This window comes from Vipera berus, assembly GCF_964194415.1.
Source record: "Vipera berus genome assembly, chromosome: 3".
In the NCBI taxonomy this organism is placed as follows: domain Eukaryota; kingdom Metazoa; phylum Chordata; class Lepidosauria; order Squamata; family Viperidae; genus Vipera; species Vipera berus.
The window spans coordinates 118,579,874-118,596,710 of record NC_138204.1 but is presented as its reverse complement, the minus strand read 5'-3'; the positions used below and the strand labels follow the sequence as shown (position 1 = coordinate 118,596,710).

At 37.2% G+C, this 16,837-nt stretch overlaps 1 protein-coding gene across 1 annotated transcript in view; it reads left to right on the top strand.

Moving 5' to 3' along the window:
- The window catches only part of CRIP2 (cysteine rich protein 2), a 76,893-nt gene that overhangs the window by 39,352 nt on the left and 20,704 nt on the right, over window positions 1-16,837 (top strand). Inside the window, exons 4-5 of the mRNA XM_081324640.1 lie at window positions 215-352; window positions 16,599-16,667. Of these exons, the coding sequence (XP_081180766.1) occupies window positions 215-352; window positions 16,599-16,667 (207 nt within the window). The remainder of the gene's footprint in view (window positions 1-214; window positions 353-16,598; window positions 16,668-16,837) is intronic.

Genomic DNA, 16,837 nt, shown 5'->3' with positions numbered 1-16,837 from the left:
TTCCCGAGATGTAAAAGCAAGGTTTTGGGAGGGAAAGAGAGATTTCTTTAATCTGTGAGATTAAATAAATAATGTAATGAACCATTGACAGAAAGAAGAGTGATCAACATTGCTCATGACCTCACTTGATTTCATCAAAATATGTGAATATGGCTGAGAGCTTGTGGCATCAGAAGCTTTTGAAATGAGGTTTCTTTTCCTGTTCAATTTCCAGGTGTAAATATTGGAGGAGCAGGATCCTATATTTATGATAAAACTCCTTCTGAAGGACAATTTGCACCAGGTCCTATTGAGCACGCATCCAAAATGGAAGAAAAGAAAATGAATGTTGCACCAAAAGGACCTAGCAAAGGTAAATAGTGAAGCAAAAGCCTGAAAATGCCTCAGACTCAAACCTACAAAATCAGTATAACAGTATATTGCAATCCAGCTCATGCTCTCTTTCTGTGTTACAGTGTTGCGTGTACACTGAAAGAGGCCATACTTGTAATGCAACACTGGGATACTGCTTTTATCATTCTGAAGAAAATAGCAGGATCTTGTAGAATCAAGAGAATAACTGATGACTGAGGGACATAATTATCAATGGTTTTCTTCCTTACTGGAAAAAAATAAAGTAGATAAATAATTTTTGGTATTGAACATTGTTAGATTGATTTTGAAACAGAATTGTATACAAATTATGAACATGTGATTGCTAAAATGTATAAACTTTTATTGAAATTTGAAACAGAAGAACAAATTAATGTATATATGATAAAATGAGCTAAAATTTCAGGTTATAATATACAGATGAAATTATGGTTGAAAGGACTGAAATTGTATGTTATAACCTTAATTTTTGTAAAATTAGGTACCATTGATATATAGACACAGGAAAATGTAAAGGTATTTCAAAGTTCAAATTGGCAATGTGAATTACAAAAAAGGCCATTTTATCATGTTTTGTAGATGTGCAAAAAATCTAGAAAATTTTGGATTCAAAGTGAGTCAGAGGCTATTAAAGAGGAAGTAAGCAGTGGGGTACCACAAAGCTCCATCTTAGGCCCAGTACTCTTCAATATCTTCATAAATGACTTAAATGAGGGAATATATGGGGAACTCATCTTTTTTTTTTTATTGAAAAGTTTTATCATACATTTTATCTTTAACAAACCCCCCTACCCCTCCCCTATCCCTCCCTCCCTACCCCTCCCCCCCTCCCCCCCCCGACTTCCCAGAGCTAAGTACAAGGTATAAAAAACAAAAAACAAAAGAATCATAAACAATCATATGCTAACAACCGTAAACTCTAAAATCTATCACTCTCTAGCTCATATAGGATAACTACAAACACTATTAATATAAAATATATAAAAAAAGAGAAAAAAAAAGAGAAAAGAGGGGAAGACTTATTCAAATGCTACATGAAACTTTTTAGTCCCATATTTGTTCTGGATATACTCAATCCATTTTCTCCACTCCATAATATAACGTTCTTGCGAATGATCTTTCAAATAGGCCGATATCTTTGCCATCTCTGCCAGGTCAGAAACCTTTAAAGTCCATTCTCCTATAGTCGGCAGTTCCTCCTTCTTCCAATACTGACCTATTAAGAGTCTTGCTGCCGTAATTAAATTCAACATCAACTTAGTGTCCACAACTGTAGCATCTGTAATTATTCCCAACAAAAAAAGTTGCGGACAAAACTTTATCCTCTGTTTAAAAATCTTCTGCATGTTCCACCAGACTTTTATCCAAAAAGCCTTAACCTTTTTACAAGTCCACCATATGTGAAAATATGTTGCGTCTTCGTCACCGCACCTCCAACATTTAGGCTGATAATTCGGATACATACTTGCAAGCTTTTTAGGATCTAGATGCCATCTATAAAACATTTTGTAAAAATTCTCTCTTAAATTTTGAGCTTGTGTAAATTTTACATTCCTCACCCAAATCCTTTCCCACGTATCCATTGTAACTACTTCTTGAATATTTTGGGCCCATTTAATCATACAATCTTTAACAAGCTCTGTTTCTGAGTCAATTTCTATCAATGCAAGATATATCCGTTTGATATGTGCGGGACCCTGATTTCTAATTTGTTTTATCAAATTTTCATCAGTCATTGTAAAACCAATTTTCTGGTCTTCTTTCCACCTGGCCCGTAGCTGAGTATATTGAAACCAATTTTGAACAACCTTCTCTTCTCGCAAGAGGCTATATGATTTCAAACTCCAGACATTTCTTTCCAAGCTCAGAATCTCCTTGTACGTAGTCACATCATGCTTGAAACCAGCATGTATATTTTCTATTGCGTGTTTTGGAATTGCCCACAGTGGTATTTTACAATCTAGCTTATGTCTATACTTCTTCCAAACTCTCAACAATGCCTGTCTTAGAATATGCACTCTAAACACATTGTCTACCTTCTTGTCATACAACAAATATGCATGCCAGCCAAACAACAAATCGTGGCCCTCAAGATTTAATAATCTCTCTTGTGTCAAATTAATCCAATCACTTATTCCTACTAATGCAGCAGCTTCATAATATAGTTTAAGATTGGGCATTTTAAGACCACCTCTCTCACGAGTATCCTGCATAATCTTAAGTTTAACTCGTGGCCTTTTCCCTGCCCAAACAAATTTATTGATACCTCGCTGCCATTCCTCCAAATTAGAATCTTTCTTAAGAATCGGTATCATTTGAAATAAAAATAGAAATTTAGGCAGGACGTTCATTTTCACTGCTGCGATCCGTCCCAACAAGGACAATTGCAATTTTTCCCAACTCTCCAATTCTTTTTGAATTTTCCCCCACAGTTTTTCATAATTATTTTTATATAACTTTGTATTAGAGGGTGACAAAAGCACCCCCAAATATTTTACCCTTTTAACAATCTCAAATCCAGTTAATCCTTCTAAGAGAGCCTTTTGCGAAACTGTCATATTTTTAGCCAGAATTTTGGTTTTCTGTATATTAACTTTAAATCCAGAAACCTTCCCGTATTGTGTTATTATCTCCATCAGGTCCACAACAGAGTTCTCTGGCTGGGTCACTGTAACAACCAGATCATCTGCGAATGCTCTCAATCTATAATCCTGATCTCTAATTTGTATACCCTTAATTTTTTCCGAATTCCGTATTTTAACCAATAATATCTCTAATGTTAATACAAATAACAAGGGCGATAACGGACACCCTTGCCTTGTGCCCTTCTCAATATTACATGCTTCTGACAGACTATTATTAACTATAATTCGGGCAGCTTGTTTTTGATATAATGCCCTAATCGGTTGTAAAAATTTTCCCCCAAAATCCATTTTGTCTAAAACTCTCATCAAAAATTGCCAATTCAATTGATCAAAAGCTTTTTCAGCATCTAGAAAGATTAACGCCGCAGGGATCTGGTTGTTCCTTTCCAAAAACTCTAACACATCAACTATATGCCTCACATTATTTTTCATTTGCCTACCACTAATAAACCCCGTTTGGTCCCCATGAATCACCTGTTGCAGAACCCTCATCAGTCTGTTAGCCAACACCTTAGCAAATATCTTGTAATCTGTATTTAAAAGCGATATCGGTCTATAATTTTTAACTTGAGTAGCATCTTGGTCTTCCTTCGGAATCAAGGAAATAAAAGCTGTTCTCCAAGACGGTGGCACCTTTCCCCCCCTCTGGATTGTCTGGAACAGTTCCTTTAACGGTTTCATCATCTCTAATTGTAAATTTTTATAATAAGCCGCAGACAAACCATCCGTACCTGGTGCTTTATCGATCTTCAATTCCTTAATTGCTGTAAAAATTTCTTCTTCTGTAATTAATTGATTAATCCCCTCTTTTTGTACTTGCGTAAGAACCGGGATGCTAGCATTCTCCAAATATATATCAATGTCTTTTTCATTAATCTTCTCCTTAGCATATAATTTAGAATAAAAATCCACAAAAGCATCCTTAATAAGGTCCTGTTGAAACACAACCCTTCCTTTATGCTCAATTTTGTCTATATTAGAAGCCCTTTGCTTTTTCCTCAATCTATAAGCTAACCATCTACCTGGTTTGTTGGCGTTGCAAAAGGTATTATGCCTGGCAAACCGCAAATTGGTTGCCACTTGGTCAGCCATTAATTTATCAAATTGTCCTCTTAACAGTTTAATAGCCTCCTTAATCTTCACATCCTCTGAATTCAAAATCAAAGCCTTTTCTTTTTCCTTTATTTCATTCTCCAGTTCTTTCCTCCTAGCTTCCACAGCACGTCTATGTTTATTATTCATATATATCAACACCCCTCTCATATAGGCCTTACTAGCATCCCAAACCATGTCCATAGAGGTGCCCTTATTCATATTAATTTCAAAAAAATCCTTCATCCGCTGTTTGCATTCTTCCACATTTCTCTGATTTCTAAACAAATTCTCATTTACGCGCCACGAGCGCCTATCTCTATTCTCCTTATCAATCTCTAGCCAAACTGGGCTGTGATCAGAAATAGTTCTTGCACAAATCTTCACCTTCTTAGTCCTTAAAAAAAATCATTAGTCAACAAAATAAAATCAATTCTAGAAAAAGATTGATGTCTGTCAGAAAAAAAAGTATAATCCTTTTCCTGCAAATGTCTCTCGCACCAAATATCTCGCAGTTCCAAGTCATCCTTCATTTCAAAAAAGGATTTAGGCAGTCTAGCATGACTTGGGACACGCTTAAAAGCTCCAGCCTTGTCCATCTGTACATCCAAAACACCATTCCAATCCCCCATAAAAATAAAAGATTTATAATCCAACTGGGTAAGCTTTGTATGAAGTAAACTAAAAAAGTCAGCTTGTTGTTGATTAGGAGCATATAATCCAACTAAAAGCGTCTTTTTACCTTCTAGCAGCAGCTCTATCATAACATATCTTCCATGCTTATCTGCTTCAATTAAGTCTGCTGTTAAAGCACTTTTAACATAAACAACCACTCCATTTTTCTTATTCATTGCAGAAGCAACAAATTGCGTACCCAGCCTTGAGTTCGATAAATACTTTTGATCCACAACCCTAATATGCGTTTCTTGCAAACATATAACATCTATCTTGAATTGTTTTAAATATTGAGAAACTTTCTTCCTCTTCTGTGGTGAATTTAGTCCATTAACGTTCCAAGTTAAAAATTTAGTTGCCATGCATATCATCCCAAAGCTCTTGGAGCACTGCTTTGATAGGACTATCTTCTTTAGGCCGTGCTCCTCCCACTGCTTGGCTGTAAGTACGTTGTGGAAGTTCCATAGACTTCTGCTGATCTTGTTCTTTTGTTTTTTTTGATCGTTTTAAAGCAGCACGCGTCACCCTCTGCTCTCTAGGATCATCCAAAGAAGTTGTAGCTTGATCTCCTCCAGCACCGTTCTCCTCTGTCTGTCCATCTTCAGCCTTTTGATGTTCTCCTTCTCCAGACCCCTTTGCAGCTTCCAGAAGTGATAATGAGGTTGCTTTTAAAACGTTATTGTAAAAATCACGCGCCTGCATCACAGTAACCAGACGGTACCTTTTACCTTCATGCATCACCATCAACCCAACTGGAATCTCCCATCTGAACCTTATATCTCGTTGCTTGAGCTCTTGCACAAGAAATGTAAAATCCTTCCTCCTCCTTAAAATCTTTGGAGGGATTTCTTTTAGAACCAAAACTTCTTGATCAGCAATCACAACTTTAGAATCATAGGCAGCTTGTATAACTTCATCTCTAATTTCCCTCTTTGCAAAATAAACCACCACATCTCTAGGCAGCTTTCTCTGTCTAGCAATCCATGAATTCACACGAAACACTTTATCCATGCCTCCCTTTATTTCAGATGCTGGCTGATTCAATACCACTTCCAAAGCCTCAGAAATCAGCTGCTTTAAATCTTCCTTAATATTCTCTTTTAAGCCTCTGATTCTAACAGCAAACTGCATCTGGTAATATTGAGCAAGACTCAATTCTCTGTCCATTTTGTCTCTTAAATCTTCATTCTCCAATACTTTTGCTTCTAATATGGCATTCTTTTGAGTCAAATCTTCCACTTTTTCATCCAGATCTTCCACACATTCAGCCACTTTATGCACTGAAGACAAAATGTCTACCTTCATCACACTGAACTTCTGTTCCATCCTCTCTTCCATTCTCTCCTCCAATTTCTCCAATTTCTCCTCCATCTGTGCAAATTTATCACCCATTGATTCCAAAATTACCTCACAGTAACTGTGAGAGGGACCTTGGAGTCCTAGTGGACGATCACTTGACTGTGAACCGTTTGCAGCAGCAGCCAAAAAACCTCATACAATCCAGGGTTGTATAAACAGGCATAGAATCAACATTATGCAAAGTTATGCTTTATAAAACTTTAGTAAGACCACACCTGGAATATTGCAACCACTTTTGGTCACCATACTGCAAAAAATATGTTGAGACTTTGGGATTTCAAAACTTTTTATTAGTTTATAATATACAATACAATGAAAATACAAAAGTAAATAGCGGAAAAGATAGGGAAAGAAAAAGGCAGTAGTGAAGTGAGGTAAGGGAGGGGAAAAAAAGGCATTGACTTCCGACTTCCTTTGGTGTCGGAAAGTAGAATATCAACATCAAACCTCAACTTTTTACTTTTACAAAATAATATAAACTAGCCATTTTGATAATATAATAATAATAAACCTTTGTTGTCAAAGTACAACATGTGTACATTGAAATTAGCTGAGCCTCCCCCCGTGCTCTCTCCCCCCAACACACAGTGACAACAAACCCTCCATCCCACCACACTATGTGAACCAACTACACCACACACCGGCCTCCCAAGTCAATATCAAGTCTATCTAACTGGTAAAACCCAAAATCAAAATTTCATTTTTTTCCCACCTCAAGCACAAAGTCTAGAAGCGGTTTCCACGTAACAATAAAGGTATTCATATTCTTTTCTTTAATCAGTACAGTCAGTTTAGCCATCCCTGCTAGCTCCATCAATTTTTGCAACCATTCTTCCATTGTGAGAGTCCATTTCTGAACGTAGTCTTGCTGCTGTCAACATATATAACATCAAAGTTCCATATTTTTTTCCCAGGTCTTTGTCCATTAGCCCCAAAAGAAAAGTCTCTAGTTTTCTTTCTATATTCACTTTAAGAATTTTCTGTATTAACATATGAATCCTGTTCCAATATTTTCTTGCTTTATCACCTGTCCACTATAAATGATAAAAAGACCCCTCTTTACCTTTCCAACATTCATTTGAAATACCTTTACACATTTTTAATAACTTGTCTGGTGTTAAGTACAAATGGTACATCATCTTGTAAAAATGTGTAAAGGTATTTCAAATGAATGTTGGAAAGGTAAAGAGGGGTCTTTTTATCATTTATAGTGGACATGTGATAAAGCAAGAAAATATTGAGCCTTGGTGGAGCAGTGGGCTGATGCCTCCTTAAGTAACACCAGCTGCCTGCAATTAGTGCAGGTTCGCATCCCACCAGGCTCAAGGTTGACTCAGCCTTCCATCCTTCCGAGGTAGGTAAAATGAGGACCCAGATTGTTGGGGGCAATAAGCTGACTTTGTAATAATGCCGCTTGGGGTGTGTGTGTGAAAGCCCTAATAAGCAGGCATATACATAGAATGAAGGCTACTGCTAAGCTTTGTAAGCCTCCCTGAGTCTTCGGAGAAGGGCGGGATATAAATGTAATAAAAATAAAAATAAAATAAATAAATAAAAAAAATAAAATTATAATTTAATGTAAATTTTAATCCTTTATTCCACATATTCTCCCATTGTTCAATGATTATATTATACCAAATATTCCTTGCCCACTGAGTCATACAATGTTTTACTTGTTCATTTTATTTATTTATTTATTTATTTATTTATTTATTTATTTATTTATTTATTTATTTATTTATTTATTTATTTATTTGATTTATATACCGCCCTTCTCCCGAAGGACTCAGGGCGGTGTACAGGGCAACAAAAATAAGAATACAGGATACAAGATTTAAAGTTAAATGATTGTGCCCAATGTAGTAGGTTAGTTAAAATAATGTTAAAACCCAAACCCATCAGGCCAGGCCGGCTTGTTCGAATAGATAAGTTTTTAGATCACGCCGGAAGGAGCGAAGGTCAGGGGCCATCCGGAGTTCAGCCGGTAAGCGGTTCCAAAGGATTGGTGCACCCACCAAGAATGCTCTCCCCCTGGGGGTCACCAGCCGACATTCCAAATTTAAATTCAATAATATTTTATAAACTTTAGCAATAATATGTTCATCACTACCGCACAGTAGGATTTCCAATTCATTTTTAACAAAACTAAACCCATGATTCTTTTTATGTAACTTAAATCTTTCTTTCAATTGCATATATGTAAACCAATGGCAAACATGACCTCCTGATTCTAGCTCCTCCTTGGATTTCAGGGTAGGCTCACCCAAATTAAAAGATATTATTTTACCATAGGTCCACCAATTCGGCCTCATCACCATCTTTTTTTCTAAAAAAAAGGCTTCTTGTGGGGAGACTCAAAGTCGCACATTCATAGAGAAACTTGTTTTATATTTATTCCAAACTCTCAAAAAGATACGCCTAGTAAAATGATTATTAAAATCAACATTTACTTTAACTTTGTCATATTACAGGTAACCATGCCAACCAAACCTTAATTCATGGCCTTCTAGATCCAATAACCTCTTATTCTGAAGGTTCATGCATTCTTTTAGCCAAGCCAAACAACAGGCATTAAAGTACAATTTCAAATCAGGTAAACCCAAACCCCCTCTTTCCTTAACATCTTGTAATAATTTATGTCTAATTCTTTATTTTTCCCCTGCCATATAAACTTAGAGATATCCCTCTGCCACTGTTTGAATGGAGTATCAGTTGCAAGTATTGGTAATGTTTGAAACGGGAAGAGCATCTTTGGTAAAATATTCATCTTAATCACAGAAATTCTACCCAGTAATGACAAATGCAACTCCCAACAAAAAAAACATTATGCAACAACAAATCCCTTTTGCCCAATCCTTCTCAACCAGAAACAGCTCCACTAGAACTGACCAATCGATTCCTCCCCTTAGACAGAAACACGCAGATCCAAAACCCTCCCTCAAAGAAGACGTGCAAACACCTAGCAAAAAGACTTCAAATATCCCTAAAAAGGTCACCTCAAATAACCCTAAAAAACTCACTCCAAACATCCCCCAAAAAGCCACATCAACCAACACACCTGAGATAAACAGAAAAGCATCCCAGACTACAACCCCGCCCCCCAAAAAGAAAGGAGAGCATTGGTAATAGGAGACTCCATTCTCAAAGGAACAGAACCATCCATTTACAGACCAGACATACAATGCAGGGAGGTATGCTGTCTCTCTGGAGCAAAAATCAAAGATGTGGCTGTGAAACTAACCAAAATAATTAGGCCCACAGACTACTATCCCTTCCTCCTCCTCCACATTGGGATGAACAACACAAAAAACAACCTGAGTACAATAGTGAGGGACTACAAACATCTAGGCAATGAAATCAAGAAGCTAGGAGCACAAGTAGTGTTCTCTTCAGTTCTCCCAACAAAAGGCCAACCCCATTGAGGGGAAAAAAGAATCTTAAAAATAAACCATTGGCTAAAGGGTTGGTGTCGCCTGGATCATGGACTGCAGTTCCTACACAAAGGATAATTGGCGAGGGATGGGCTACACCTCACAAAAACAGGCAAAAATGTACTTGGAAAAAAGACTGGCCCAACTCACCAGGAAGCCTTTAAACTAAAAACTGAGGTGGGCGACTAACCTCTAAAAACTCTAGAACCCCAAACCAATCACAAATTCAAAGAAAGCAAATCAAACAATGAGGTAAGCAGAGATGAAAAAGAAGAAGAACTCAAACAACAACCAGGAGACACAGGGAATACCCCCATGGACAGGCATAAAAATCTTAAATGCCTATACACAAACACTCAAAGCTTGGGGAACAAACAGGGCGAACTAGAAGCAATAGTACATGAGGGAGGTTATGACATAGTTGGCATAACAGAAACCTGGTGGGACAAAACCCATGAATGGAATGGACAGATGGATGGATACAAATTGTTCAAAAGAAACAGGTCTATAAAAAGAGGAGGGAGAGTTGCACTATATGTAAGAGAACACTACATATCTGCAGAAATGCACATGACCCAAGACAAAATCTATCCAGAAAGTATATGGGTAAATATAAAAGAAAACAAAAGTGACATTGCCCTAGGTGTTTATTACAGACCGCCCAACCAACCAGATGAAATAGATGAACTCTTTGCCAACCAGTTAACAAATGTACGTATGAAGCATACCACAGTAGTAATGGGAGACATCAACTATCCAGATATCAACTGGGAGACAAACTGTGCAGTGAGTGGGAGATCAAACAGATTCCTAACCAACCTAGCCAACAACTTCGTCACTCAAAAGGTGGAGGAGGGAACTAGACGTAAAGCTATATTGGACTTAATTCTTACAGACAGAGAAGACATGATAGAGGGAATCGAAATTACCAGAACCCTGGGTGAAAGTGACCACGTCATACTAGAATTTAATATAATGCAAACACCAGCAATAGAAAACAATCCAACCAAGGTCCCAAACTTCAAAAGAGCCGACTTTAATAAACTAAGAGAGAACCTAGGAAAAATCCCATGTATGAAAATCCTAAAGGGGAAAACAACCCAGGAAGCGTGGGAAACCCTGAAAAATGTGATCACAAAAGCCCAGACCAGCACAATACCACTGAGAAAGAAAAACAAGAAATCCAAGAAGAAAGCAGCATGGCTGCACAAAGAACTCACTAACAAACTAAAAGACAAAAAGGACAAATTCAAAAAATGGAAAGAGGGGCACCTAACTAAAGCTGATTACCAGCAGACAGACAAAGCATGCAAAGATGAAGTCAGGAAAGCAAAGTCTCAGAATGAACAAAGGCTAGCAACAGAAATCAAGGACAATAAAAAAAGCTTCTTCCATCATATTAAGAAAAAAAATCAAGGAAACTGTAGGCCCGCTAAGTGAGAAGATGGCAAAGAAATTACAGGCAACAGGGAGAAAGCAGAGATGCTTAACTCATACTTTGTGTCAGTCTTCACACAAAAAGATACTACAGCCCAACACATTAAAAAAAATCACTGCAAAAGACATACCAGAAACAAAAATTAAAATAAGCAAGAAAATGGTACAGGAGCAGTTATTCAACCTTGATGACTATAAATTACCGGGACCCAGGCTACATCCTAGAGTTCTGAAAGAGCTGGCAGAGGTTATCTCAGAACCGTTTCATCACATCCACCATAAATCCTGGAGCACCGGGGAAGTACCAAAGAATTGGAAAAGGGCTGATGTCCCCATCTTCAAGAAAGGAAAAAAAAACAGACCCAGGAAAGTACAGACCAATCAGTTTAATATCAACATCTGTGAAAAACCTAGAAAAGATTATCAAAAACTGATCTGCGAACAACTAGAAGCAAACAAAATCATAACTAGTAGCCAGTACGGGTTTGTCAAAAATAGTCCTCAATGTCACTACATCCACATGGAAAGAAGTAAGCAGTAGGGTACCACAAGGTTCCATCTTAGGCCCAGTGCTCTTCAATATCTTCATCAATGATTTAGATGAGAGAATGGAAGGTGAACTCATCAAATTTGCAGATGACACCAAACTAGCAGGAGTAGCCAACACTCCAGAAGACAAACTCAGCATCCAAAAAGATCTTGACCAACTTGAACAATGGGCCTTATCCAACAAAATGAGTTTCAATGTGGAGAAAAGCAAAGTCTTACACTTAGGCAGGAAAAATCAAAGGCACAAATACAGATTGGGTGAGATCTGGCTCAAAAACAATAACTGTGAGAGGGACCTTGGAGTCCTAGTGAGCGATCACTTCATTATGAGCCAGCAGTATGCATCAGCAACCAAAAAAGCTAACAAAATTCTGGGTTGTATAAACAGAGGCATAGAATCAAGATCACGAGAAATACTATTATCACTTTATAAAGCCCTAGTAAGACCATACCTAGAATACTGCAGCCAATTTTCCAAACACTCAAAGAGATGTTGAGTGTTTGGAAAAAATCAAAGAAGAGCAACTAAGTTGATCAGGGGCCTGGAGACTAAAACATACAAAGAACAGCTCTGACATTTGGGTCTGGCTGGTCTAAGGAAAAGAAGAAATAGGGGAGACATGATAGCAGTGTTCCAGTATCTGAGGGGCTGCCACAAGGCAGAGGTGGCCAGGTTGTTCACCAAAGCACCAAATGGAAGGATGAGAAACAACGGTTGGAAACTGACCAAGGACAGAAGCAACCTGGAACTAAGGAGAAATTTCCTGGGTAATTTCCTTGATTGTTTTTTTTAATTTTGTGTTTGCATCTACATTCATTTTGATACTTTGACTATTTATATAAAATTCAATTTAACTCCACTCAGTCGGGGTTGCTAATTGGTGGTGGTCTCTCACGACACTGCCAGGCTCCCACTGCCTCGAGCTTGACAGACACCCCGGCCCTGCAAGGAAGGCCCAGTTCCTTCCCTCAGAGCTCTTCCAAGCATTGTCTGGCTCCCCACTCCCCTCTCCTGCCCTCTCACCTCGGCTGGTCCTCCCCTCAGCCCCACTCCCTATCGCGTTGCCCTTCTCTCCAGGGAGAGGGAATAGACCCCTCCTAGGCCAAGCCCCACAGGACTTAAAGGTTCTCCCCACATTTTCTCTGTGAGGACCCTTTTTCTCCTGAGCTACAAGAAGCACCCCTACACACCTCCCTGTCCCCAGGCCAGGCCTGGGCAGGCCCAATTCAGTGGGCCTTGGTTTTCCCTCCTGCCCCCTCCCCGGAGTAAACATGGAGGCCATCTTTCACGAGAGGGTGAGTGAACCTATTGCCTTCCCTTACAGAAGGTGAGGTGTGAGGTTAAAAAGAGGAGAAGCAAGAGGAAAGAAAGGCGGCTGGCGTGGAAGCTTGCCCGACAGTGAAACTTTGCTGTTTCAGTTCCTTGGGTAGTTCAAAGGCTAGGATGTCTACGAAAATCTCTTTTTAGTCTTTTATACTTTATATTCAAACTGCAGAGGGGAAGAATAAGAATAAAGCCAATGTCTTGTGATTTGGAGATATTATTATTAATAATAATATATATTAATCATGCATTGGTCGGATGTAAAGGTAGACCTACAGTATGAGGTTTAATCAGATCTATTTATTAAATTGGGTTTAACTTAAAGGTAAATTAAAAGTAATATGTTCACTGACAAAGTTTCAACTTTAATTTGTTTCAGGTCAACATCCATATTAAACTCCAAACGTAAATTTTTCCACCTTGTTTGACAACTTCTTAAAAATAATTCAATATTTTACAAGCAACCAAATTTTGTTTTATTGGGCCAATTTAATTCCACATAGAAAGATGACATTTCCACTCATTAAACTAAATGGGTATGCCAATGGTAATGTCCCAAAAGATTAATAAAATGCCTTCTTGTAATTTAAAGCTACACAGTATATGGTAACATTAATACTAGTATTTACTTACCTTGAACAAAATCCTAGTCTTTTCAATAACACTAAAAATTGAAGTGTTTTTTTTTCAACTACAAAGGTAAAATCTTGTAGGGTAGGCAAGGCGGGTTGTATGACGTGTGAGTTCCAGTACCTTTTTTTTTAACAAAAAAAGCACTGGCAACGTGGATGAAACTGGGTGAGACCTGATCCTTTCTTCATGATGAGCCTTGGTGGAGCAGTGGGCTAATGCCTCCTTAAGTAACACCAGCTGCCTGCAATTACTGCAGGTTCGCATCCCACCAGGCTCAAGGTTGACTCAGCCTTCCATCCTTCCGAGGTAGGTAAAATGAGGACCCAGATTGTTGGGGGCAATTAAGCTGACTTTGTAATAATGCCGCTTGGGAGGGGGGTGAAAGCCCTAATAAGCAGGCATATACATAGAATGAAGGCTACTGCTAAGCTTGTAAGCCGCCCTGAGTCTTCGGAGAAGGGCGGGATATAAATGGAATTTTAAAAGAAAATGATTTTAAGCTCTCTTCCTGAAAATCTGCCCAAAGCACTTCCCCCGATGAAAGAGGGAAAGAGAATTTCCACCCCACTTCCTCAGAAAAGAAAAGTGGCGAATTAATACTTGGGGATACAGACAAAACCTATAAGATTTATCTGGAATTAAAATATATTTACAGCTTGAAAACTTGGGGACTAAAAGTGTTTTTAAGACCTTTTTATTTTTATTTTTTTCTTTTTAAAGAAAAAGACTTGAAAAGTTTAACATATAAGTTTTGGAGGTAAAACCTGAAAAGTGGCACTGATGACATCTAGTGGGGAATCACGACACTACAACTTATTTATGCCTAAAAAAAAAACCTGACTTGAAGCCCAGAACTTTGGGTGGCCTTGGAACTACCAGTATTTTGTTACTGAGAATTACAGTAGAGAAAAAAAGGGCAGGCTTGGGGGTTGCTTATCTATGTGACAGAGATGATAAACATTTTAAATTTGGCCTGTCTGAACTCTGAACATAAATACTGGCTCTCAGAACTGCATTGTGGATTTATTTATTTTTTTGTAGAAGAAATATAGGGAACATTTTGGATTACAAATCTTGATTGTTAAACAACCCTCAATGATTCTTCCTTCTCCCTGGACAGAAAAGTCATATTTTTTACTGGACAGAAAAATTTGAACTTTACTTATATCCGCTTAGGGGAGAAAAAATTTGAACTTTACTTATATCTGCTTAGGGGAGATTCAGGAATGGACAGTCGGTTGGATAAATCTATAAAGGCTATTTATAAAAATAAAATAAAATAAAATGGATGTTTCATACTCAGCAGTAAATAGTAAAACATCATCTTTAACATCTGTTCCCAGCAGCCTTAACTTGCCATATCACCAAGAAAATACTGATGAAACACAGAAAGAAATTCTCTCCATGTTGAAATTAATACAAAAAACAATTATTTTAGCTTGTGAGCAGGTTACTAATAACACAAAGGAGATGAAAGAACAATTTTCTAATTCAAATCTACAGTCAGAATACAACTACAGAGAAGGAGCCAGCAACCCAGAAAATAGAAGGAAAACTAGAGAATGCTGACATAAATATTGAGGGTCCAAAAGAGGAAACAAACAACCAGATTCAGATAAATGAAAACTCAGAAGATATAATACTAGAAACAGAAAAGACATTTTATAAATTAAGGTTTCAGAACATACTGGATGACAAGGAAGGAGAGCTGATGGAATGGAAGATAAAGCCGTTAATAGAACTGTGGGGAACCAGAGGAGGGAGGTGGTTTAAATGGGCTAGCTCTTCCAAAATTGTTTCTTATGTTTCAAATTATATAAAAATAGAGGAAGAGTTATTTGATGATCCAACTGCACTGACCTGGAAAGCTAGTTGGCAAAGAAAGAAAGCTAGAGTAAGATTGAAGGAAACATGCTTTGACCTATTAGAGGGGATGCTATTAATTAATTATTAATTAGAGGTTTGAATATGGTTAAGAATTGTTAGAAATAGAAATATTATTATTACTAGATATTTAGGATTTGTAATTAGAATATTATATCTTGGTATGAGAAGGGAAATAAGAATATGTTAAGAATTTTGAATAAGGGACTCTCTTGGTTGTCCGAATATAACTTCTTTTGAAATTATAAATGATTGGGATACTTTGAATATGGATGGGAAACTAAAATTGAAAAAAAGCAAAAATAGGTTATGGATCAAATAAGTGGAAATTGAATGCAAATGCTATTAAGATATGCTTTGGCTAGGAAAGATATTTTAAACTGATATTATTGATATTATTAGAAAAATTTAACAAATGTTGATATGCATTTGTATGTTTGCTAACAATAATAAGAATTGTATTTGCTTTGTTATTACCAGAAGAAAAGAAGATGTATTGGTGGGTGTAACATTGGACTTAGTTGGAAAAACTTATATGTATCACCGAATTACTAATGGACTCAGTCATCACGTTGTCTATTGATCACTTGCTTGTGAAAATAGAAAATTAATAAAACATTTATTTTAAAAAAAGAATTTCAGTAGATAGGGCTACAGCCTGCAAGTCAGGTATTTCTGGATTAGCAAACCAGAATATGTTATACAAAAATAAAAATATGGAATGGAATATGCAAAATAAATTAATTGTGCATGCAGTTTCAATTTGGATAATTTATAAAGGTGAAGAAATTCATTTTTCGTCGTACCAAACTAATTGATTTTTAAGGTACAACACAATATTTTTAAGCCAGACTGCTTAATTAAGATATTTTAAAATGTCTTTTATTAATTAGGATCTGAATAGTATGGGACTATGATCTATGATGCATAGGTGACTGAAATCTTGCTTAGAATGTTAAATAATTAATCTGGCCACTTAACTCTGCTGTGATATTCCTATTTTGTTTCTTCTCAGTACAGTGGCAATTCTGCTTTTTTTACTTTTCCACAAAAGATGCAGGGTGGATTCAGGGCATCAATGATCAGGTTCAGAGTATATTTGCAGAGAGAACTAATGTCCATCTAATGCAGGTCTTGTCATCAGAATTTTGTTTGAGTTTGTGTGTGTGTAATTAAATGCATTTTTACCTGTTTCAGCCTCCAGCATTACTACGTTCACTGGAGAGCCCAATGTCTGTCCACACTGCTCCAAGAAAGTCTATTTTGGTGAGTTTTGTGAAGATCTCCCATTTGCATTGGACCTAAACTATATTTATCTTACAAGTACGATGGATCTTGCAGCTCCGTGAAAGAAGCACACTTCATCTGGAAATGGTAGCTTTTTAAAAAAGGAGCTATCCTAATTTCATTGTGGAAAATACAAAGCATTGGTTTTT